Genomic DNA, 23129 nt, shown 5'->3' with positions numbered 1-23129 from the left:
ATATACCTTTTTTTTTTTTTGACTCAACAACAACTGTTGGCTTACTTTTTTTTTTTCGTTTATTTTTATTAGTTGGGGGCCAATTACTTTACAATATTGGAGTGGTTTTTGCCATACATTGATGTGAATCAGCCATGGATTTACATGTGTTCCCCATCCTGAACCCCCCTCCCACCTCCCTCCCCCAATGTTCATCACAGCACTGTTTATAATAGCCAGGACATGGAAGCAACCTAGATGCCCATCAGCAGACGAATGGATAAGGAAGCTGTGGTACATATACACCATGGAATATTACTCAGCCATTAAAAAGAATATATACTTTTAAAATTAGTTATTACAATAAATCAAAAGAATGTCTCAAGCTTGTAAAAATTTTACCAGACCCACTCCTACAACTTACATTTTAGGATAACAGGATTAGAACTTAACAATAGCAAGATCCTACCAGACCCACTCCCATAATATACATTCTAAGACATCAGGATTAGTCAGAAGGTTTTCAGGAAGGAAGCTGTCCTCAAGCAGGATAGTTATTGTTATATAATCCCTAGTACAGAGTGACTTCCCTGATGGCTCAGACGGTAAGGCATCTGCCTACAATGCCGGAGACCGAGGTTCAATCCCTGGGTCGGGAAGATCTCCTGGAGAAGGAAATGGCAACACACTCCAGTATTCTTGCCTGGCATATCCCGTGGACAGAGGAACCTGGTGGGCTACAGAGGGTCCATGGGGTTGCAAAGAGTCAGACATGACTGAGCGACTTCACTTTCACAGAGTTTAAACTGAGTTGTTTGTTGTGTAATCAGGGCTACTCTCTAGCTGCGGTGCTTCGGCTTCTCATTGCAGTGGCTCCTCTTGTGGAGCACAGGCTCCAGGATGTGTGGGTTCAGTAGTTGCAGCACACCAGCTTAGTTGCTCCATGGCATGTGGGATCTTCTTGGACCGGAGATCAAACAGGCGGCCCCCATGTTGCAAGGCAGATTCTTGACTGCTGGACAACCAGGGAAGCCTGTATGTCTTCTTTGGAGAAATGTCTTCTGCTTATTTTTCAGTTGGGAATTTGTTTTATGATACTGAGTTGTATGAGTTGTTTGTATATTTTGTATACTAACTTCTTGTCAATCATATCCTTTGCAGATATTTTCTCCCATTCTGCAGGCTATCTTTTTCATTTCATTGATGGTTTCCTTTGTTATCCAAAAGCTTTTAAGTTTGATTAGGTCCCACACAATTGCACTCATCACATGCTAGTAAAGTAATGCGCAAAATTCTCCAAGCCAGGCTTCAGCAATACGTGAACCGAGAACTTCCAGATGTTCAAGCTGGTTTTAGAAAAGGCAGAGGAACCAGAGATCAAATTGCCAACATCTGCTGGATCATCGAAAAAGCAAGAGAGTTCCAGAAAAACATCTATTTCTGCTTTATTTACTATGCCAAAGCCTTTGACTGTGTGGATCACAATAAACCGTGGAAAATTCTGAAAGAGACGGGAATACCAGACCACCTGACCTGCCTCTTGAGAAACCTGTATGCAGGTCAGGAAGCAACAGCTAGAATTGGACATGGAACAACAGACTGGTACCAAGTAGGAAAAGGAGTACATCAAGGCTGTATATTGTCACCCTGCTTATTTAACTTATATGCAGAGTATATCATGAGAAATGCTGTGCTGGAAGAAGCAGAAGCTGGAAACAAGATTGCCAGGAGAAATATCAATAACCTCAGATATGCAGACGACACCACCCTTATGGCAGAAAGCAAAGAAGAACTGAAGAGCCTCTTGATAAAGTAAAAGAGGAGAGTGAAGAAGTTGTGTTAGAGCTCAACATTCAGAAAACTAAGATCATGGCATCTGGTCCTATTACTTCATGGCAAATAGATGAGGAAACAGTGAAACAGTGTCAGACTTTATTTTTGGGGCTCCAAAATCACTGCAGATGGTGGCTGCAGCCATGAAATTAAAAGACGCTTATTCCTTGGAAGTAAAGCTATGAACAACCTGCATATTAAAAAGCAGAGACATTACTTTGCCAACATAGGTCCATCTAGTCAAGGCTATGGTTTTTCCAGTAGTCATGTATGGATGTGAGAGCTGGACTATAAAAAAAACTGAGCGCTGAAGAATTGATGCTTTTGAACTGTGGTGTTGGAGAAGACTCTTGAGAGTCCCTTGGACTGCAAGGAGATCCAACCAGTCCATCCTAAAGGAGATCAGTCCTGGATGTTCATTGGAAGGAGTGATGCTGAAGCTGAAACTCTCAATCCTTTGGCCACCTGATTCAAAGAGCTGACTCGTTTGAAAAGACTAGTTGTCTGACTCTTTGTGACCCCATGAACCACAGCACACCAGGCCTCCCTGGCGTCACTGACTCAATGGACATGAGTTTGAGTAAACTCCAGAGTTGGTGATGGACAGGGAGGCCTGGTATGCTGTGGTTCATGGGGTCGCAAAGAGTCAGACACAACTGAGTGACTGAACTGAACAGATTAATCTAAGAAAATACTGCTATGATTTATGTCCAAGTATGTTTTGCTTATCGGAGAAGGCAATGGCACCCCACTCCAGTACTCTTGCCTGGAAAATCCCATGGACAGAGGAGCCTGGTAGGCTGCAGTCCATGGGGTCTCGAAGAGTCGGACATGACTGAGTGACTTCACTTTCACTTTTCACTTTCATGCTTTGGAGAAGGAAATGGCAACCCACTCCAGTGTTCTTGCCTGGCGAATCCCAGGGATGGCAGAGCCTGGTGGGTTGCCATCTATGGGGTCACACAGAGTTGGTCACGACTGAAGTGACTTAGCAGCAGCATGTTTTGCTTATAGTCTCTTCTAAGAGACGTATGGTGTCAAGTATTGCACTTAGTTCTTTAAACCATTTTAAACTTATTTTTGCATATGTTGTGAGAGAATGCTCTAATTTCATTGATTTATATGAAGCTGTCGAGCTTTCCCATGCGCTGGGAGGTTTTTGATTATTGATTCAGTCTTCTTACCTGTTATTGACCTGTTCAGCTACTCTGTTTCTTCATGATTCTGTTTTGGTAGGTTGTGTTCATCCACTTCTTCTAGTTCCTCCAGTTTGTTTGCTGTATAATCATTCATAGTCGTCTTTAATACTCCTTTGTATTTCTGTGATATCAGCTGCAACATGAAAGAGTCTTGAAAGACAGACTACATCCTTCCATGAGAGAGAGGAAAACTCAGTTCCCCAAATATACAGCTGGGAAAGATGAGGAACTCTTAGTCACATGACACATGCAGAGTTGTGACTCAGGACATAATGACACATATTTGCTGGGTGTGTGCTCAAGGCTTTTGGCAAAGGTGGTGAGTGGCAGTAGTGACATTCAGTTGCCAAGAGCAATAGTGATAGCAGTTCTAGCCACATAGTTGAGTGTCCAGCATCAGGGGTGTCGTCGTAAAAAAGGCAACTGTGCCCAGCAACAGAGCAGTGGTTCCTGTATGTAATTCAGTTTAGAATGACATCACGAATTCTGTTCCTGAATGTGCTGACTCAGTCCCTGAAATAAAATGAGCCAAGTATGTAAGCATATGTACACACACACACACACATATACATGTTTAAATCAGAAAAACTTGGAATGCATTGATTGCACCAAGATGTTAGTGAGAAATCAATGCAGGGAATAGTTTCAGAGAATAAGCATTCAGAGATGTTCTTTATGCTGAGCTGATAACCATTTCCTCAGTTTTCCACCTGGCTATATATCCCAGGGTAGGGCAAACAACATAAATGTCCCAGCAGATGTCTTGTTTTTTTCTTCCCAGGAAAAAACATTTAATTGTGGATTTAAGACGCTTCCCCAACCTGAGTGCTCTGATCACTGACCCTTGGCAGTCATCCACAACCTGGCTAAGACCTAAGACTGCTTATAGGTACTGCTGCAAAATACTCAAGCCTCTCCCTAGACCCACCATCTCAGAAAGCTGAGCACAGAGCCCAAGACTTGCTTATTCAACAAGCCTACAGGTGAGGCTGATGAACAGCCATGTGGGAATCCTGCTCTACGTTCTTGCTACTAAATGTGTGCTCTGAAGATGAGCAGCATCAGCACCAACCTTGTTATAAGTTCGGATTCTTACATTCTACTTTGGACCGCTGGGACTTAATGAGATGTCCGGGGAATTCTCATGCACAGGGAAGTCGGGGACTAACTGGTCTCTGTGCTGTCTAGACCTGTGTCAGAATCGTGCAGTCTGCTCAGGTGTGTGATCCGATCAGACTGTATAGTGCTGTGAGGTCCAGGGTTCAGCCCTTGTTCCTTCCTCCTCTAATCACTCTCAGCAGTCCTCAGCTTATAAACAGCATTTATATGATGTCACTTCCAAAATCTATTTCTCCACCCAAAACATCTCTCCTAAATTCCAAACATGTGTCCCAACTGACAACCTAACTTGAATTTCTAATAGGCATCCAAATTCAGCATTTCCTCAACTGAATACCCATATTTTTTTGTTGTTTAGTTGCTAAGTCGTGTCCAACTCTTTTGTGACCCCCATGGACTATAACCCACCAGGCTTCTCTATCCATGGGATTTTCCAGGCAAGAATACTGGAGTGGGTTGCCATTTCCTTCTCCAGGGAATCTTCCAGAACCAGGGATCGAACCCACGACTCTTGGGTCTCCTGCATTGGCAGGCGGATTCTTTACCACTGAGCCACTTGCATAGTCTGAAAGTCTGGGTATCCTCTTTCTCACAACTCAGACTTAATCCATTAGGAAATGCTGTAAAGTCCATCTTTAGATAGATCCAGTTCTAGTCACTCTGCAATATTTTCCCTGCCCACACGTGAGACAAGCACCAACATCTCCAGCCAGGACACTGCACTATGTCTACAGTCTCCACTACTGCCTTGTTCACCCTTCACTTCTTAGCTCTGTCCTCAGCACAGAAGCCAGACTGATGTTTCTAAAAAGAAGTCATACCAGGGCCCTCTTCTCCCAAAACTGTCTTGGAGCGCTACTGTCTTCCTTGGAGAAAAGTCAATCTAATATTCTCAAAGCCCACATGATCTGGGCGCACATGAGACCTCATCTGAATTCTTCGCTCCACCAGCCACACCTGCCTCCTCTTCACTCTTCCTTGAACACAGACGCTCTCCTGCCCTTGTGCATTTGCACTGAAGCTCCTCTGCCTGGAAAGAATGCCTCCCAGACATCCTTGTGGGCATTCCCTCATGTCCTTCACATCTTTACTCATAGGTCAGCTTCTCAATGAGGCCCACTGACCACCCTAGTAACACAGCCACCTTCCCTGTCCCCATACACTCATACTCTGGGTCACCTTCCTCAGATCACTTACCAACCTCTAAGGGAAACACTCCCTCACTTGCTAGGCTGATAATGCACACTCTGCCCCTTCTCACTAGAACAAGCTCCACAGGCCAATAACTTTGCCTGACTTTGGTTTTCTGAAATTTCTTAGATACAAAAATAATGTGTGATGTATCTGACACAACACATAGATCAGGTGAATGAATGATAAGTGGACAGCACCTCTGTATTCTGTTGGACTCTGTGCAACCTTATGGACTGTAGCCCACCAGGCTCCCCTGTCCATGGGATTTTCCAGGCAAGAAGACTGGAGTGGGTTGCCATTTCCTTCTCCAAGGGATCTTCGTGACCCAGGGATCAAACCCGGGTCTCCTGCATTGTGGGCAGACTCTTTACCATCTGAGTCGCCAGGGAAGTCCATATTCTAAAGGCAGTGTCTTTATTAATGTAGCCTAAGGCCACATGCTGTCTTGCGGCAACTACAGCACAATGTTCACTCTGACTGGTGTCAACGCTGCCTTGCTTTTCTCACAAGCGCTGCTCTCCCTCCCTCCCCCAGCTCCTTCCTCCGACAGCAACCCTCCTGCACACCACAGCACACAAATTCATGTCCCACTCAAGAAAGCAATGGTCCCTGACCTATGGGTCCTATTTCCCAAACCACTGCAAATCTAAATTAGACTCAGCTTTATAAATCTGAGTCTGGATTTGAGCCAGCACTAGCACTTCTAGAGCTAAGAGCACAGAACACAGTCTTGGAAGGAGGGTAAGAGCTGGATGAGTCATTTCTGTAGACCAAAGGCACTACAGTGAGCAGGGGCCTCCTGAGCCTTGTGGGGACAATAACAGGCAAAAACTACTCCTGCTCCTGTAGAGATGGGGGACACCTAGAGGAAATTAAGACTAGAATTCAGATGCAAGAACAAGAAGAGGAGTAATTCTCTATAGAAATAAAGAAAAAAGAAATCAACACCTAAAAGACGAGGACTGAGGACCAGACCCAGTCCTGAGCCCTGGTTGGCCCGGCCACATAAGGTCCTCACTGGCCACAGTCCAGAAGACAAGACAAGGTTCAGGTGATGGCTCAGTCCTTGTGATCACAGGTCTTGGTGAGACAAGGTTCTACTGAAGAGACAAGGACAAAGGAGTTGAGAAGATGAGAACAGCAGCGACCATATCAAAGCCCATGATGCTCTGACTGGGCCCAGGCCCCGTCCACACTCAGCTCCTCACAGCCTTCTCCTGCCCCACCTGCAACAGAGTCAGCATAGCAAACACACAGATTTTAAAAGGTTCTCAGCACTTTCATTCATTTCTCGCAAAATTTAAGAATCTTCCTAGCCTTTAATTAACCCACCAGCCCCACCTCATGACAAGAATCAGAAAAAACAAATTCAGGACTCCCCTGGTGGTCCAGTGTTTAAGAATCCGCCTGCCAATGCAGGAGACACAGGTTCGATCCCTGCCCCGGGAAGATTCCACATGCCATGGAGCAATTAAGTCTGTGAGCCACTACTACTGAACAGAAGCCATTGTAATGAGAAGCCCATGCACCACAACTAGAGAAAGCCAGTGGCAGCAACAAAGACTCAGGGCCAAGAATAAATAAATAAATAGAAAAAATGAATTCATATCCAGATTCCTATTTTCAATAAGGAGTAAGAAGTTGTAATTCAGTGTTAACATGGAGTTAAGACAAGGATGGAGATTGCCAGTCCCACCTCATCACAAAGGAGGAGGGTGGGGGCATAAACAAACTTTATATCACTCAGTTCCAGACAAAGCCATTCTCTTAGACTGTGAGAGAAAATAATCATGAACAAATTCAGGTCAATCATCATAAGTGGTCATTCTCAATAGCCCCCCCCCCATATGCTCAAAATGTCTCATCAAAGAATCTCCATCACCCAGTGTGTCCCCTCTGCCCCCAAGTTCTCTCCCATTGGGGGTCCCTTAAGAGTCTCACTTTTAGGATCAGTGAGAGCATCAGAGCCCAGAGCACTGTTGTTGCCTGGGGGAGAACAATCCAGAACCTGGCGGGAGTCCAGAGATGGGGTTAAAGAAGGAATCATGGCGTGGGTGAGCTCCCCCATCGGCTCCCATGTGCACTATTCCAAGGATCTCAGGGTTTGCCATCAGACCCTACCTGTGCTTGGTACTTACTTGCAGTCTGAGAGTAGATTCTATTTTTCCAACTTGGAGAGTGATAATATCCTGTGAGAAGTCAGGCAGAAGACAGGTCATGAGCCCCTAAAGAAACCACCTAGTCCCAGACCCCAGGGAAGTTTCCAGAACTGTGACTGAAAACCCAGGGCAGGACCAAAACCATGAAGAAAGTCGGTGTGCAGGGCCTGAACCAACCACCTGCCCAGAGGCCTGTCCTCACAGTGACCTTCCCTAACCTTCAGTGTCCCCATCACCAGATTCATCATGTTGATACTGGTCTCCATTTTCACATGTGCCTTACAAAGAACAAGTGCAAGCAAAAAGCTCCAGACCTACCAAGCACATGTGTGTGGAGGTTACTTTCCAGTAACGAGGCAGGCAAACTTCTACCTGGGCTTGAAACCTCCAGTGAGACAAGAAAACTCAGATCACTCCATCCCTTCCCTACCTGAGCGCTTCTTCCTGCAGATCACAGCTCCAGCCACCACAGCCACCATGAGGAGAACCAGGCCAACAGTGATGCCTTTGATGGGAACGGAGATCTTCAGAGGTTCTGTGGAAGAAAGGAAAGGGGCCCTGACCTCAGTCATGAATCCTAACCTTGCTGAAGTTCTCCTGAAGGCTCCTGATTACCTGATAATAAGATTGACCACCCATCCCCCTCCTTACCCCATCTCAGGGTGAGGGGCTCCTGAAGCCCCATGTGCTGCACATGACACGTGTATTTCTGCTCCTCTCCAGAAGGCACCACCAGGGCTGCCCACTTCTGAAAGGTTCCGTCTCCTGAAGGCCTGGTCTCCACAAGCTCCATGTCCTGGGTCTGGTCCTCCCCATTGCGCTGCCAGGTCAGTGAGATCTCCGCAGGGTAGAAGCCCAGGGCCCAGCATCTCAGGGTGACCTCACGTTCAGAGATGCGGTGGTGAGTAATGTATGTTTTGGGGGGCTCTGTGGTACACAAAGCAGGGAGGGCTCAGGCAAGGGTTTGCTGAGTAGCATCGACTCCAAAGACCAACCCACCACAACTCCTGATGGCTCATCTGCCAACCAGTGGGAGAAAGGGAACTTCCTCTATCTAAGGGTAGAGGGACCCACAGTAAGCTGAACCAGCTTCAAGACAAGGGTGTGGGAACTCAGTCTAACGTTCTCCTCCAGAATAAGAGCCCCTTCAAAGCTGCTTGACTCTTTTATCAAGTCTTTGGTCAATGTTTGCTAGATACAGGTGTGTATCTAGTGGGAAAGTGCCATAAGGAAGAAAAATCTCCAAGATTCTGTGAAGCAGCTCTGTAGTTTCCCTGGCACTAATAAAAATGAGTGGCTCAGGTGACTTCCCTGGTGGTCCAGTGGTTAAGACTCCATGCTCCCACTGCAGGGGTTTGGGGTTCAATTCCTGGTCAGGGAAGTAAGATTCCACATACTGTGAGGTGTGGTCAAAAGAAAATCAAAACCAAAAATCCAACACTGTGAATCAACTATACTTCAGCAAAATAAATTTTTAAAAAATGAAAAATAAAGAATGGGTGGGTCAGATGGCACTGCCCAGGAGACTCAAAATAGGAAGTCCCCCCCACTCCACATCTGTGACTTGTAGGGAAGTCATCATTAGCACACTGGCCCCAGCCATCCCACACTAAATATCTCACACCCCTGTGCTGAGTCAGTTCTGGAAGAGACACCCTCACCTACACTCTGCAGAGAAAATGGCCCAAGCTGGGGATGCAGGAAGGGCTGAGTGGGTGGGCTGTGTGAAGTCATTACCAGTGCGGTTCAAGGTCTCCCCTCCAAACGTCAAGTATCTCCTCAACCACAGGATACACTCCTTCTCCAAGTAGTTCTTGTCTCTCTCTACGTAGTTCCCACCGGCCTCCCATTTTTGTTTGGTGTATTGAGCAATGAACGTGGCTGCTGTGTACTGCAGAGGGTCCATATGCAAGCTCAGGTAGTCCTCGCCGTCACAGCCATACTGCCAGTGCCACGTGGTCCTGCCGTCCTCCAGGAGCTCACAGCCGTAGGTGAACTGGAGGGTGTGGGGACCTGCCCAGCCCCAGGACAGTGGTATCAGGCAGTGTCAGTCAGGCACTGTCTGCCCCCGAGGCCTTCCACCCATGGTGCCAGCCGCCCCACACCTTCCCATATAGACAAACTAGTTTTGCCCTAATAACGATCTCTTTTACTTACAGTCAGTTCTGCTGTGAGGAATGGTCTATGGTTGCTTCCAGGAGGTATGGAAAAGGCCATGGATTGGGAGTTACAGATTTGAACTCTGCCATGAACTGTGTCATCTGGGCAAGTTATTCATTCTGTGTTTATCTCGTATAAATGGAGGGTTAGATTATGACCTAACAGGTCTCTTTTAGGCTAACAGCCTCAGATTCTAAGCTCAAGTTCCTGAAAACAGGACCACACTTCACAGTATTAACACAGGAGGGCACAGTGTCCTGAGTAGTTTTCCTTGAGAGCTATGGACCAAATTTTATCCCTCCAATATTCATATGTTGAACCCCTAACCCTTGATTTAACTGTATTCGGAGATTCTAGGAAGTAATTCAGTTTAAATGAGGTCACGAGAGTAGCGCCCTAATCCAACAGGGACAAGAGGAGTTAAGGAGGTCTCTCCCTCACTCCATGGGCACACACCAAGGAAAGAGAGAATGTGGCCAAATGCAAGCCAGGAAGTGAGCCCTCACCACAGAGAACCCTGCTGAACCTTGACCTTGGACTTTCCAGTCTCTCGAACAGTCAGAAGATAAATTTCTGGTGCTTAGATCATGCAGCCTGTGGTATTTTGTCATGGTAGGCCAGGCAGACTAATATTCATACTGTTGTTGTTTAATCACTAAGTCAGGTCACTTGCTGTTTAGTCCCTAAGCTGTGTCCGACTCTTTAGCAATCCAACTTAGCGACTAAAGGACAACAACACAAGACACTAGAGAAAGCAAATAGCATCAACAAGCCCAAACTGCTGAAAAATTTCTCAAATGAATTTCAAAGTCAAATATGAATAAATCTGAGATCATTGCAGCCTGGATTCAACACACGCGCTTCTGGGTTTCCACAGATTCCCAGCTCAAGTTCCTAGTCTAACACTTGTATACTCTAATTTTATTGTATACCATCACTCTCTTCTTATACTGTGAGCCCTTGAAAGGCAGGGTCTACAGCAGTGCCTGTAAAGTAACCATTGGATAAACCTTTGTTGAATTCATGTCCCTAGAAGGATCAACTGGTAAAAGCTGAGCAGCCTCAGTATTCAGCTTGAATTATACTTTTCACTGACTTATGCCTTGATTGGGCTTCAAGGCCCTTTATAAACTTGTTTCAACAGACCTAAACTCTCAAGAGCAATTAACTAGAAATGATTAAATTTCAATCCATCCCCCGAGCTCACAAAGACAAATCCTACCCCACGCCTTGCTCCACCCTAATTTCCTACTGCTTGGAACATCTTTTATGTTCTTCATTGACCTAAGTAATACACATCCAACAGGTTCTATATAAAGTTCTGCCTCATTCATGAAACTCTGACCACTGGGGTATCTCATCTATGAATCTCAGTAACTATGGCATTTAAGGAGGTTCCTGTCTTTGACATCTCTGGGTATGCAGTGAAGGGTCAATAAACTTTTCACAGAAGTGTGAGTACCTTCCCATATGAATTATAAGCTCTTTGAAGACAAACATCAGTTTATACTTTTCTGGATCCCCATTTCTAGCACTCAAAAGATGTTCAGCATATATCCATGACCCAATAAAACTGTTTAATTAATCTATTAATTATTAATTCTTGTCATGCAGACCCGACGGCATTGTGACCAGACCAGCTCAGCTTTCATTCTCAAGTGATAACTTGTACAAGTTCTTCTGCCCCAGCCTGACCCTATGGGAACACTTGTCGACAGCCTTTCACCGCTGGGGATTGGTATGAAGGGACAAGCGCCACTTTCCTCTGCTTTCTCTGAGGCACCTACTTGTTTGCTTTTGTGCCAGCGCTCTGTTCAGACCATCCTCCTTGGTTTGGTTGTAATATCGCTGCACATTCCTCAGACTTAAGTGGAAAATCTTCATCCGACTTGTGAAGATCTTGGTCTCATCATCAAAGTAACTTGGCTCCTCCCTCAACCAGTGAACACAAGACTTTGCCTTCATCTCTTCACTGTCATAGCGAATGAAGGGCTGGTTGTCCACGAAGCCAAAAGCCATAAATGAAGGGACTCCTGGGCCCGGTTCAGACACAACTGAGTAGAAATACTGCAGAGAGTGTGATCCTGAGGTGAGAACAAGCGACAGTGGGTCAGAGCGAGCTCCAGAATTTACTGCATGAGGATCTAGGGAATGAGCGTGTGTCTCATAGGAGACATGGCACAACATAAAACAATGAAAAGACAATTACAACCCTCTGCAGAAGTGAATTTAAACTGCACGCAGAGTATGCACTGGGAGAATTTTAATAAATTAATGTACACACATATGTATACACATGTAAATATATATGTATGCACTATACAAATATTTATATGTATGTAACAACAACAATATATACATATAAATATTTGTATAGTGCTGCCGTCTATGGGGTCGAAGAGTCAGACATGACTGAAGCGACTTAGCAGCAGCAGCAACAATAATATATTTACATATATACAGAGTAAGATTGATTTACTTTAAGGAATTAGCTCATGTAATTTTACAGGGCTGGCAAGTCCAAATCTGCAGGGCAGAGCTCCATGCTGGATACCTAAGGAAGACACTATATTGCAGTTTATGTCCAAAGGCAGTCTGAAAGTAGAATTCAGTCTGAAAGTAGACAGGAGACCTGTCTTCCCCTTAAGGCCTTCAACTGATCAGATAAGGCCTACCCATATTACCAGCTAGGGCAGTAGTTCGAACATTTTTGGAACCAGTTTCACGGAAGACAATTTTTCCATGACCCCAGGTTTGGGGGGGATGAGAACGAAGTGCAAATTTTTAAAAAGTACAGTTGCTTTACAACATCGTGTTGATTTCAGGTGTACAACATAGTGATTCAGTATTCTGAAAGACATATTCCATAACAGATTAAAGATAGTGTGTATAATTCCCTGTGCTATACAACAAATCCTTGTTGCTTATCTACTCTTTACTTAGTTTGCATCTACTAAACCCATATCCCCAATTTGTCCCTCCTCTGTTCTCTCCTCTTTGTAATCTCAAATTTGATTTCTACGTCTGTGAGTCTGTTTCTGTTTTATAGGTACATTCATTTGTATTAAATTCCATATATGCTGCTGCTGCTAAGTCACTTCAGTCGTGTCCAACTCTGTATGACCCCATAGACAGCAGCCCACCAGGCTCCCCTGTCCCTGGCATTCTCCAGGCAAGAACACTGGAGTGGGTTGCCATTTCCTTCTCCAATGCATGAAAGTGAAAAGTGAAAGTGAAGTCGCTCAGTCGTGTCTGACTCTTAGTGACCCATGAACTGTAGCCTACCAGGCTCCGCCATCCATGGGATTTTCCAGGCAAGAGTACTGGAGTGGGGTGCCATTGCCTTCTCCAAAATTCCATATATAAGTAATCTCAAATAGTATTTTTGTCTGACATTTCACTAAATATAATATTTTCTAGGTCTAGTCACACTGCTATAAATGACAGTTAAAATACATACGTTTTAATTTATGAAGTTGTATTGAACATAATTCCATGTTTATCTGCCAGTTGAATTCATTCTTCTGTAAATTATTTATTCATAGCATTTCTGTTTTTAACAGCATTGTTCTTTTTTCAGAAGAACCTCTGCACTTCTACCCCTTGGCATGGGCTCCTTCTCTGATGAACAAAGTCCCTCTCACTGTGAACTAACTCTGACCCCACTCAGATCTAGACTCCACTGAGAAGCACCTAGGCAGTTCAGAGGTCATTCCTGAGGACCCAGTGGACATGCAAGCCAGCAGTCCCTATCTGCTCTCTGCTGATCCCTACTGTGACCCTGCACCTAACAGGGGCTATGCAGGGAGCAAGGCTGTGGTTAGATGTTCAGAGACACTGAACTCCAGGGAATGATTGTGGAGTGGGAAAACAACAACAAAAACAAGAGCAAAAGGAAGACACTGAATGCAAACTCCCCTTTATTCTTTCTAAGGCTCAGCCAACCAGTCATAGGCTGGGTGGCTTTCCATTTAGGCAAATAGGAAATGCATAAATATGGAAATGTTTACACCATACTCCTATTAAAGCACTCACCATACCACTTATGCCTGCACAGAAATTGTTTCCTAAAAATTATCATTGTGTTGGAGCATTTCCTCTGTGGTCTGCTGTTATTTAATTTTTTTAATGACTATATGAAGTAGCTGCTTAAATTCCATGTTAGAGGTGAGAAAACTGCAGCTTAGTAGCAAAGCTTTATTTAGAATCCACTTCGCCTTCTCTCTTGCTCAGAAATAGGTAAGACAAAAAAATTCACCCTGCCAGATATGTTTCAGATATGTCAATTCACATAAATTCAGATATGTCAAGAATTTGTTTCATTTTCCATGAGGTTTTACTTGTTGGTCTGGAAACATTTTACTCAGTAATTAAGTCATGAGTCTGGCTTTCATTCTGAATTTCTTGGTATACTTCTAGAGTCTGGAGTGCAACAATAGCTGCTGAGAAACTGCTAGGAGACCTATGTCTGGGGACAATGGTTTTGCAAACAATCTGCATATAGGAAAATACAAAAATTGTAGCTTAGTGGGTGGTAAGAGTTTTGCATCTTGTCCCTATGGGGTTTTCCTGGATGAGCCATACTTAAACAAATACTTCAGTGAAGCCCTTTCTCCATATGAGTAAAAGATGAATGTGTGTGCCACGTTACCTTCTTTCAGCTCTGTCATTAATCAAGCTTGTGATCAATTTTTTTAAAGTTATTTAAAATATTTTGTCTCATCTTTTTGGATTTGTTTCTGTAAATTTGTACACTCTACATAATGTATTGGTATAATGGAACATATACATACTTTGTAAATAAACAAACACACTTGAAATTGTCAAGAAAGATGATCTAAAACCTTGGATACCATCCATCCCAAATTTTTGCTTCTGGCTTTGCCCTTCGAAAGACTTTAAAAATGAAAGTTAAAGTGTTAGCCCCTCCGTCCTGAACGACTGCATAGACTGTTCAGTTCACTTCAGTTGCTCAGTCGTGTCCGACTCTTTGCGACCCCACATAGACTGTAGCCCACCAAAATCCTGGGGGATTCTCCAGGCAAGAAAACTGGAGTTGGAAACCTGGAACATCTATTCTGAGCAAGAGTACAGAATTATGACTTCTGATCTGGTTCAGAGATCTGCCAACTTCTTTCCTGTTTACGCTGCTGCTGCTGCTGCTGCTGCTGCTAACTCGCTTCAGTCGTGTCTGACTCTGTGTGACCCCAAAAACCGCAGCCCACCAGGCTCCGCCGTCCCTGGGCTTCTCCAGGCAAGAGTACTGGAGTGGGTTGCTATTTCCTTCTCTTGTTTACACTAGCTGCCCTTATTGACAGAGCCCGCACAAATAATAAGCCAGTGACGGCCTGCACCAAGATTTTGGAGTCACCACTGAGCCTCCAATGCTCTGAAAAATCCCACTCTCGGCCGGTTTCGGCTTCTTCTCCCACTGTCCCAGCCCGCCACCCCTCGCTCCCAACTCACGGGTTTGTGTCTCTGGCAGGAATGCCAGGAAGAAATGCAAGAGGACAGGGGCCCGGGGCATCGCCTTAGCTGTTCCGATTGGCCCAAGACTTCCGGGCACGGCTGGGATGCGGCACACAGGTCAGCGACCACCGGCTTCACTCCAGCTCTGGACCGCAGTTGGGGCGGCGCCTTAACAGAAACTGGAACCGCGAAAGCGCAAGAGAATCGGGGTGGGGGTGGAAACTACCACAGAGCACCACTCAGCGATAAACTCGTCAGGAAAACACCATCTGGGGAAGAACATTTGGAGAAAACGAAAGCCCCGGCATATGGCATCCCGCATAGCCGATGCCACAGCAAGTCAGCCAGTAGCCCAGGTCTAGACGGGACCCACTCGCTTGGACTTCAGATCCTAGGCGGGCCTCTCCGCTTCGGAGCTTTGGTTTCTTCCTCATCCAAGTGCAAATAAGGTTAATCTGTATTTGGGAAACTACGGAGAAGTTAAAAGTGACTAGCAGCTTGGAAAAATGTAGCCATATATATGTTAAGTGGGTGAACGTGATAAAGAATTAAAACTGAGTTGGTAGCCATGTCAAAAAAACACGGAGCATTAAGGAATTCCCTGGCGGTCCAGTGGACTAGGCGTTTTCCCTGATGAGGACCGCGGGGCAAGAAAAAAAAATTACATATTTAGGGAGAAAATCGGCAATAAAGACACAAAAATAAGGTTCTCACTGGGGTGATTTTTTCCCCCCTCCAAGTTTTATGGTATGAACTGCCACTCATTTAAAATGTCCCCGTCAGTCACATTGGCAGTCCTTTATCAGTACAAACATATGTCAAATCATCATGTCCTCCACCATTAATGAATATGTTATGTTAATTTTATCTGAAACACCGGAGGGAAAATAAAATGTCCAATTAAAATAAATCCAGCAGGATTATTGTTTAAGCCAGAAACTACTATGAGGAATTTGGGAGGGGCGGTCCCTTCCCCTGCTCTGGAGGAAATGAGACAACCATTGAGTCAGAGCTGCCTCAGAGTAAGCTCTTTTCCATGGTTTGGCAGTTTAAGGGGAGAAGATTCAAACGCCCACAGTGAGGTTGAGGCAGGATGGTAGAGCCTGGGACAAGGACATGGAGCCGAGAGAAAGATGAAAAAACTAAAGGACATCGCCTTTCCATCTCCTCCTGGCTTTTTGTCATCTGGAGAGTCTGAGAATTTTTATAAGCCAACCCTGGTTCCTCTTTTATCTCCTTCCTCTGACATGTTATTGTAACATAAACAGGAACTTTTTAAACAATAACTTTCTGAGCACCAACACTTTGCTCAGAAATCTCCTTAGCTATATAACCAGGTTCATTTCTTAAAATTCTGCTTCCCCCATAACTGCAGAGGATAATTTAGCTGAGCCTTCCACTACTATCAATACTTAACAAATACTTAACAACTACTATCAATACTTCTCTAGTTTCCAATCAGATGTTCCTCATTTTCTTCTGAACTCTCACTGGCAGAGTTCTCAAAGCCCTGGTTTCTACCAAGTCTGTTCACAGAAATGTAGGCTTTCTCCAATATGCTTTTCTTTCGGCAGCGCAGCAAGGCTTGCAGGATCTTAGTTCCCCAACCAGGGATCAAACCCAGCAGTGAAAGCACAGCCAAAAAATAAAAATAAATAAAATGTAAGAAGTCTGTCGTGCTTCAGTCCCTGGGGTCGCAGAGCTGGACACAATTGAGTGAGTGAACAACACGATATTAGTTATAGGTTTTTCATAAATACTCTTTTTATCAGGTTAAGGAAGTTCCCTCTGTGGCAGACAGACTCTAAGATGAACCCCAATGATCTTCTTCTAATATTTATGACCTTTTATTATCTCCCACCTTGAGACTGTCTCTGGGACCTTTGAATTGTTTCTAACCAAGAGAACGTAGCAGGGACTTCCCCCATGGTCCAGTGGCTAAGACTCAGAGCTCCCAATGCAGGGGGTCTGGGTTCGACTCCTGGTCAGAGAGCTGGATCCCACATGCCACAACTAAGACCACAGGCAGCCAAATTAAAAAGAAAAAAAAAATTTTGTTAAAGAGAATATGGCAAAAGTGATAGGATGACCAGAGTCTGTTTTGCTAGTAGACTTTCTTAAGACGCTCTGCTGTGCTGTCTTTGAGGAAGTAGCTATGTTGACAGTCCCAAGTGATAAGGAACTGAGGGGTGGCCACTAGGAGCTGAGGCAGCCTCCAGTCAACAACCAGTCAAGTCCCTCAGTTTTATGATATAACCACAGGGAACTGAATTCTACTGATGTCCTTAGTGAGTGTGGAAGTGGATCTTACAGTCAGTCCTCCAGATAAAAACACAACTGACATCTTAATTGAAAAAAAAAAAAAGCCTTGCGGAGAATGCAGGTAAGGTATGCTTTAAGTCCTGACCCACAGAAATTGTGAGATAATAAATGTGTGTTGATTTGGGGTGCTAGGTTTGTAATCACTTATTATGCAGCATAGAAAACTATATATGTTTAATCCATTCACATTTATTATGAGTGGATTTGTTTACCATTTTTCATTTTTTTAATCTGTTTCACATCTTTTTCTCTATTCCTTCCCTTACGGCCTTTTATTAAGTATTGGCTATGACCCATATAAATTATTTTGTTCAATCTCAGTGTGATTTTGTATTATAGTGATTTCTTTAGGAATTACAATCTCCACCTTAACATATCATAATATACTTTGGATAAATACTAATTCCAGTAAGCACAGAAAACTTGCTGATATAGCTTTGTCTCCTCTCCTTTGTGTTATCATATATATTACATCTATGTATATATGATAAAGGTGACAATATAGTGTCATAAATACTGATTTATATAATTTTCTTTTAAAGAAGTTGAGAAAAGAGAAAAAACATACTTGAGCCTTTCATTTTAAACTTTGTATTTAGCATTTCCAGTCCTCTTTCTTCTTGTGGATTCAAATTATCATTTTTGTCATTTCCTTACTCCAAGAGTTCCATTCCCTCCCCCATCCTTTGTCCAATTATTCACATGAATATGTATCTGTGGGTGTCATAAGCTCAATACAATAAATTCATTATTTTATGTAATTTAAGTCAAGTAAGATAAAAATACATTTATACTATTTTTCATAATTACCTTCATCTTACCTTTCCAGGTGCTTTTTTCATGTGGATTAGATAATCTGGTGTCATTTCTTCTCAGTCTAAAGAACCTGACTTTAATATTTCTTGTTAAGACAGCTCTATTTTTTGAATTAATTTAATTGTAGGATAACTACAATATTGTGATGGTTTTTGCCATACATCAACATGAACTGACCACAGGTATACATGCTTAACATTCAGAAAACTAAAATCATGGCATCTGGTCCCATCACTTCATGGGAAATAGATGGGGAGACAGTGGAAACAGTGTCAGACTTTATTTTGGGGGGCTCCAAAATCACTGCAGATGGTGACTGCAGCCATGAAATTAAAAGACACTTACTCCTTGGAAGGAAAGTTATGACCAACCTAGGCAGCATATTAAAAAGCAGAGACAATACTTTGCCAAAAAGGTCCGTCTGGTCAAGGCTATGGTTTTTCCTGTGGTCATGTATGGATGTGAGAGTTGGACTGTGAAGAAAGCTGAGCGCTGAAAAATTGATGCTTTTGAACTGTGGTGTTGGAGAAGACTCTTGAGAGTCCCTTAGACTGCAAGGAGATCCAACCAGTCCATCCTGATGGAGATCAGTCTTGGGTGTTCATTGGAAGGACTGATGCTGAAGCTGAAACTCCAATACTTTGGCCACCTCATGCAAAGAGTTGACTCACTGGAAAAGTCCTTCATTGGAAGGACTGATGCTGAAGCTGAAACTCCAATACTTTGGCCACCTCATGCAAAGAGTTGACTCGTTGGAAAAGACTCATTGCTGGGAGGGATTGGGGGCAGGAGGAGAAGCGGACGACAGAGGATGAGATGGCTGGATGGCATCACCAACTCGAGTAAACTCTGGGAGTTTGTGATGGACAGGGAAGCCTGGAATGCTGCGATTCATGGGGTTGCAGAGTCGGACATGACTGAGCGACTGAACTGAACTGATACATGTGTCCCTCCCATCCTGAACCCCACCTCCCACCTCCCTCCCCACAGATCTGCTATTAATACCAATAAATTCTCTCAGGGTCTTTATCTGTGAATGTCTTTGTCTTCAGTTTCAAATCATAGTTTTGCTACATATGGGATGCTTGGTTATCAGGTTATTTGGGGGTTTCTATGTTTTTAGCTTTTCACTCTGAATATATCAATGCTTTCTGGCCTCTGTTTCTTCTGATGAGAAGTTAGCTGTTATTCTTATTGGGTGTAGGTATGTATATGTGTAATACGTAATGTTTTCCCTTATTGCTTTTAAATTTTTCTGTCTTTTGTTTGTAATCTTTTGACCATAATGTGTGTTTGTGTGGATCTCCTTGTGTTTATCTTACATGGAGTATGGTATGTCTCTTGGGTGTCCAGATTAATATTTCTCATCAAATTTGGGACGTTTTAAGCCTTTAACATTTTTTCTCTGCTCCTTTTTTTTTCCTTTCCTCCTTTTCTGAGACTCCTATTATGCATATGTTGGTACACTGATGGTGTCTGACCGTATCTGAGACTCTGTTCATACATTTTTTATCCTTATTTCTTCCAGTTCTTCATACTGCATAAACTTTATTGAACTATCTTCAAATTCTTTCTTCTGCCAGCTCAATTCTATTAAGTCCTTCTACTGAATAGGTTTTGTTTTTTGCTTTATATATATATATTTTTAAAGAGCTTATAGTCTTAGAAAAGTTTTGGATTTTCAACAAGATTGAGAGGAAGGTACAGAGATTTTCCACACTTATCCTCCAATTATCAACACCACTTACCAGAATGGTACATTTTTTACCAAGGATGAACCCACATTGACACATCATAGTTACAAAGTCCAGTTTTCCTTAGTATTCAGTCTTGATGTTGTACATACTATGTTTTGAACAAATGCATACTGACACAAATGGCTTCCCAGGTGGCACATTGGTAAAGAATCCGCCTGCCAATACAAGAAACACAGGAGACAGGGGTTCGATCCCTGGGTCTGGAAGATCTCCTGGAGTAGGAAATGGCAACCCACCCCAGTATTCTTGCCTGGATAATTCCATGGACAGAGGAACCCGGCAGGTTACAGTCCATGGGGTTGCAAAGAGTCAGACATGACTGAGCGACTGAGGACGCACGCACATGATGACGTAGATTCATTACTATTATAGCATACAGAGTACTTTCATTGCCCTAAAAATCCTCTTGTTCTGCCTGTTTACCTTCCTACCCACCCCACCAGCTACCACTAGGTTTTCTTGTCTCTGTAGTTTTGCCTTTCTCATGTAATATAGTTGGAATCAGCCTTGCATCATTTATACTCCCACCTAGTTCCCCCCAGTACATGCAGAATATTTTAAACGAAATTATAAATATATAATTTCATCTGTAATATTTTTACTGTATCATTAAAAATAACTTCATAAATTTCATAATTATAATATCATTTCTAAAAATCATAATAATTCTTACCATCATCAAACATCTAGAGCATGTTCACACTTTTCTAATTATATTATTATTTTTCCTTAACAACTGAGGTGTTAAACCAAGATACAAAGAGACGCACTTGTTGCTTTTGACTGCTTTGTCTCCTAACTTACTAATTTTCTCTCTTTTGTGTTTTTCCTTCTTGACATTTATTTGGTTAGAAATCGGCCTTCACTCCTACCACAGCTTACCTACAGCTTCCTGTTTCCTCCCCTTTGAAAAGTCACAAAATTCTAAATTAAGATACTAACATTTCCTTTGAAACTTTTTTCTCTAATTTTATTTGGTGCCTTTAACAACTCTGTCTTCATAGTGAGGTTTCAAGAGTCTAGGAGAACACACCCCTTCATAAGGGGGTTTATAACCCACTGTCCTAACTTCATTAACTCACTATAGTGAGTTAATACTATCTTTGTATTACAAGAAGCAGAATTGTCTGAAAATAACACTGAGCACTAGTGGGTAGCCTGAATAATGAGCTAATTAGAACCTGGGGTTCCTCCTTCTCCCAGTGAGTGGAGCTGCAAGACGTTACCTTCTGGGACTTCCCTGCTGGTTCAGTGGCAAAGACTCCACATTCCCAATGCAGGGGGCCTGGGTTCAATCCCTGGTCAGGGAACTGGATCCCACATGCCAACTATTAACAAGATTCCACATGCTACAATGAAGAAACAGTACAAATAAATAAATAAAAATAAATATTTATTTTAAAAAAGAAGTCACCTTCTAAGGGGGATCAGTGGTGTTTTTAACACTTGGCAGAGGAGACTGTAATTTGCCATGGGCCACCAGGTCTCTAGTTATTGGGAAGTTAACATTTCCAAACGCCTGCAATGTATTATCTCCTGCTGCTGCTGCTAAGTCAATTCAGTTGTGTCCGACTCTGTGCAACCCCATAGATGGCAGCCCACCAGGCTCCTCTTCCCTGGGATTCTCCATGCAAGAATACTGGAGTGGGTTGCCATTTCCATCTCCAATGCATGCATGCATGCTAAGTTGCTTCAGTCATGTTCGACTCTGTGTGACCCTACAGACAGTAGCCCACCAGGTTCCTCTGTTCATGGAATTCTCTAGGCAATAATACTGGAGTGGGCTGCCATTTCCTTCTCCTGTATTATCTCCCACTACATAACAAATTACCCTAAAACAAGAGGATTGAAACAATTCACAGCATCTCAGAGTTTCTGTGGGTCAGCAACCCAAGCACAGCCTAAGCTGGGTCATCTACTTTAGGGTGTCTACAAGACTGCAATAAAGATGTTGGCAAGAGTCGGGCTCATCTGGACTCAACTAGGAAAGGATCTATTTTCAAACTTACATTTTTTTTTAGCAGCAGCAGCAGTTCCTTCAGGGTTGTTGTACTGAGGGCCTCAGACCCTCACCGGCTGTTGGATAGGGGAGACCTCTCAGTTCTTTACTACATAGGTCTCTCCAACATGGCAGTTTGCTTCATCAAAGACAGTAAAGGAGTTTCTCAGCAAGATGAAAGTCACAGACTTTTATAATCTACTCAAGCAAGTGAAGTCTTTTCCCTTCGCCATATTCTTTTGGTTAGAAGTAAGTCACTAGACCCAGCCAACACTCAAGGGGAGGGGATTTCACAAGTACGTGAATACCAGTGGAGGAGGATCATTAGAGTACACTGCAGGAGTCTGATCACCACACCCTGTCAACACCTGACACTAACCCAGGATGCTTGGTGCCTCTGCAGTTTGGGTCTCCTCACTGCTAAGGTGGCCTCCCCCTCCTTTTTTTTAAAGGTATTTATTTGGCTGCACTGAGTCTTGGTTGCAGCCTGTGATATCTAGTTCCCTCACCAGGGATCGAACCTGGACTCTCTGCATCAGGAGCCTGGAGTCTTAGCCAATGGACCATCAGGAAAGTCCTGGTAAGGTGGCTCCTGCGCTGCTTGTCTTACGATGAGAGCAGTAACGTGGCAGGATCCCTCCACTATCCCATGCTCCCACCCTGCATGCCCAGAAGGGTGCCCATTTTGCTTGTTTTGGAAAGAGGAGGAATGGAACTCGTGCCCTCTTTTTACTTGCTGACCCTGAATTGAAACCTATTTCTTAACCTACAGCATATGGTACTGTGGTTTTCTGTTGAGTCCCGGTGAACAGGTGGTGACCTTAAAGGAACCCACTCTGCAATCACATCTGATTTTCTTCTCTCAGCCAAGTCCCTCCTTTTTGCCTCCTGAGTTTTTTTGCCTCCTCAGTTTCACCCCTGAACACTGCTTTCTGGCTATTTTCATGGCTTCTGTCTGTAGCTTGAAGGACAGATTCTGCCCACCCTTTGCTCACCAGCCAATTCTGAAACCTAGTCTAAGCACAAGATGTCTAGGAGCGTGGTTCTGACATTCTTTATCAACTTTCTTCCACACCACCAGCACATGCACGCGCGCGCACACACACACACACACACACACACA

The 23129-nt window shown here is 43.7% G+C and overlaps 1 protein-coding gene across 7 annotated transcripts in view; it reads right to left on the bottom strand.

The window, feature by feature from the left end:
* Nucleotides 1–118: 118 nt before the first annotated feature.
* LOC136151837 (BOLA class I histocompatibility antigen, alpha chain BL3-7-like) overlaps nt 119–23129 on the bottom strand; it is a 39212-nt gene continuing 16201 nt past the window's right edge. Inside the window, exons 1-7 of one of the 7 annotated variants that reach the window (XM_065913270.1) lie at nt 19999–20133; nt 11431–11727; nt 9221–9496; nt 8135–8410; nt 7914–8018; nt 7463–7513; nt 120–3524 (exon numbers count right to left, since the gene is read on the bottom strand). In XM_065913270.1, the coding sequence (XP_065769342.1) occupies nt 3478–3524; nt 7463–7513; nt 7914–8018; nt 8135–8410; nt 9221–9496; nt 11431–11727; nt 19999–20011 (1065 nt within the window). In that variant the 5' untranslated portion in view covers nt 20012–20133 and the 3' untranslated portion in view covers nt 120–3477. Of the gene's footprint in view, nt 3525–7462; nt 7514–7913; nt 8019–8134; nt 8411–9220; nt 9497–11430; nt 11728–15109; nt 15554–19998; nt 20134–23129 lie in introns of those variants that run through there. The other 6 variants (XR_010660093.1, XR_010660094.1, XR_010660092.1 and 3 more) reach the window with 6 other exon arrangements.

Source organism: Muntiacus reevesi, chromosome 20, assembly GCF_963930625.1.
Source record: "Muntiacus reevesi chromosome 20, mMunRee1.1, whole genome shotgun sequence".
Taxonomy (NCBI): domain Eukaryota; kingdom Metazoa; phylum Chordata; class Mammalia; order Artiodactyla; family Cervidae; genus Muntiacus; species Muntiacus reevesi.
Note: the sequence above shows the minus strand (reverse complement) of the source record. Positions and strands in the feature narration are given on the sequence as shown.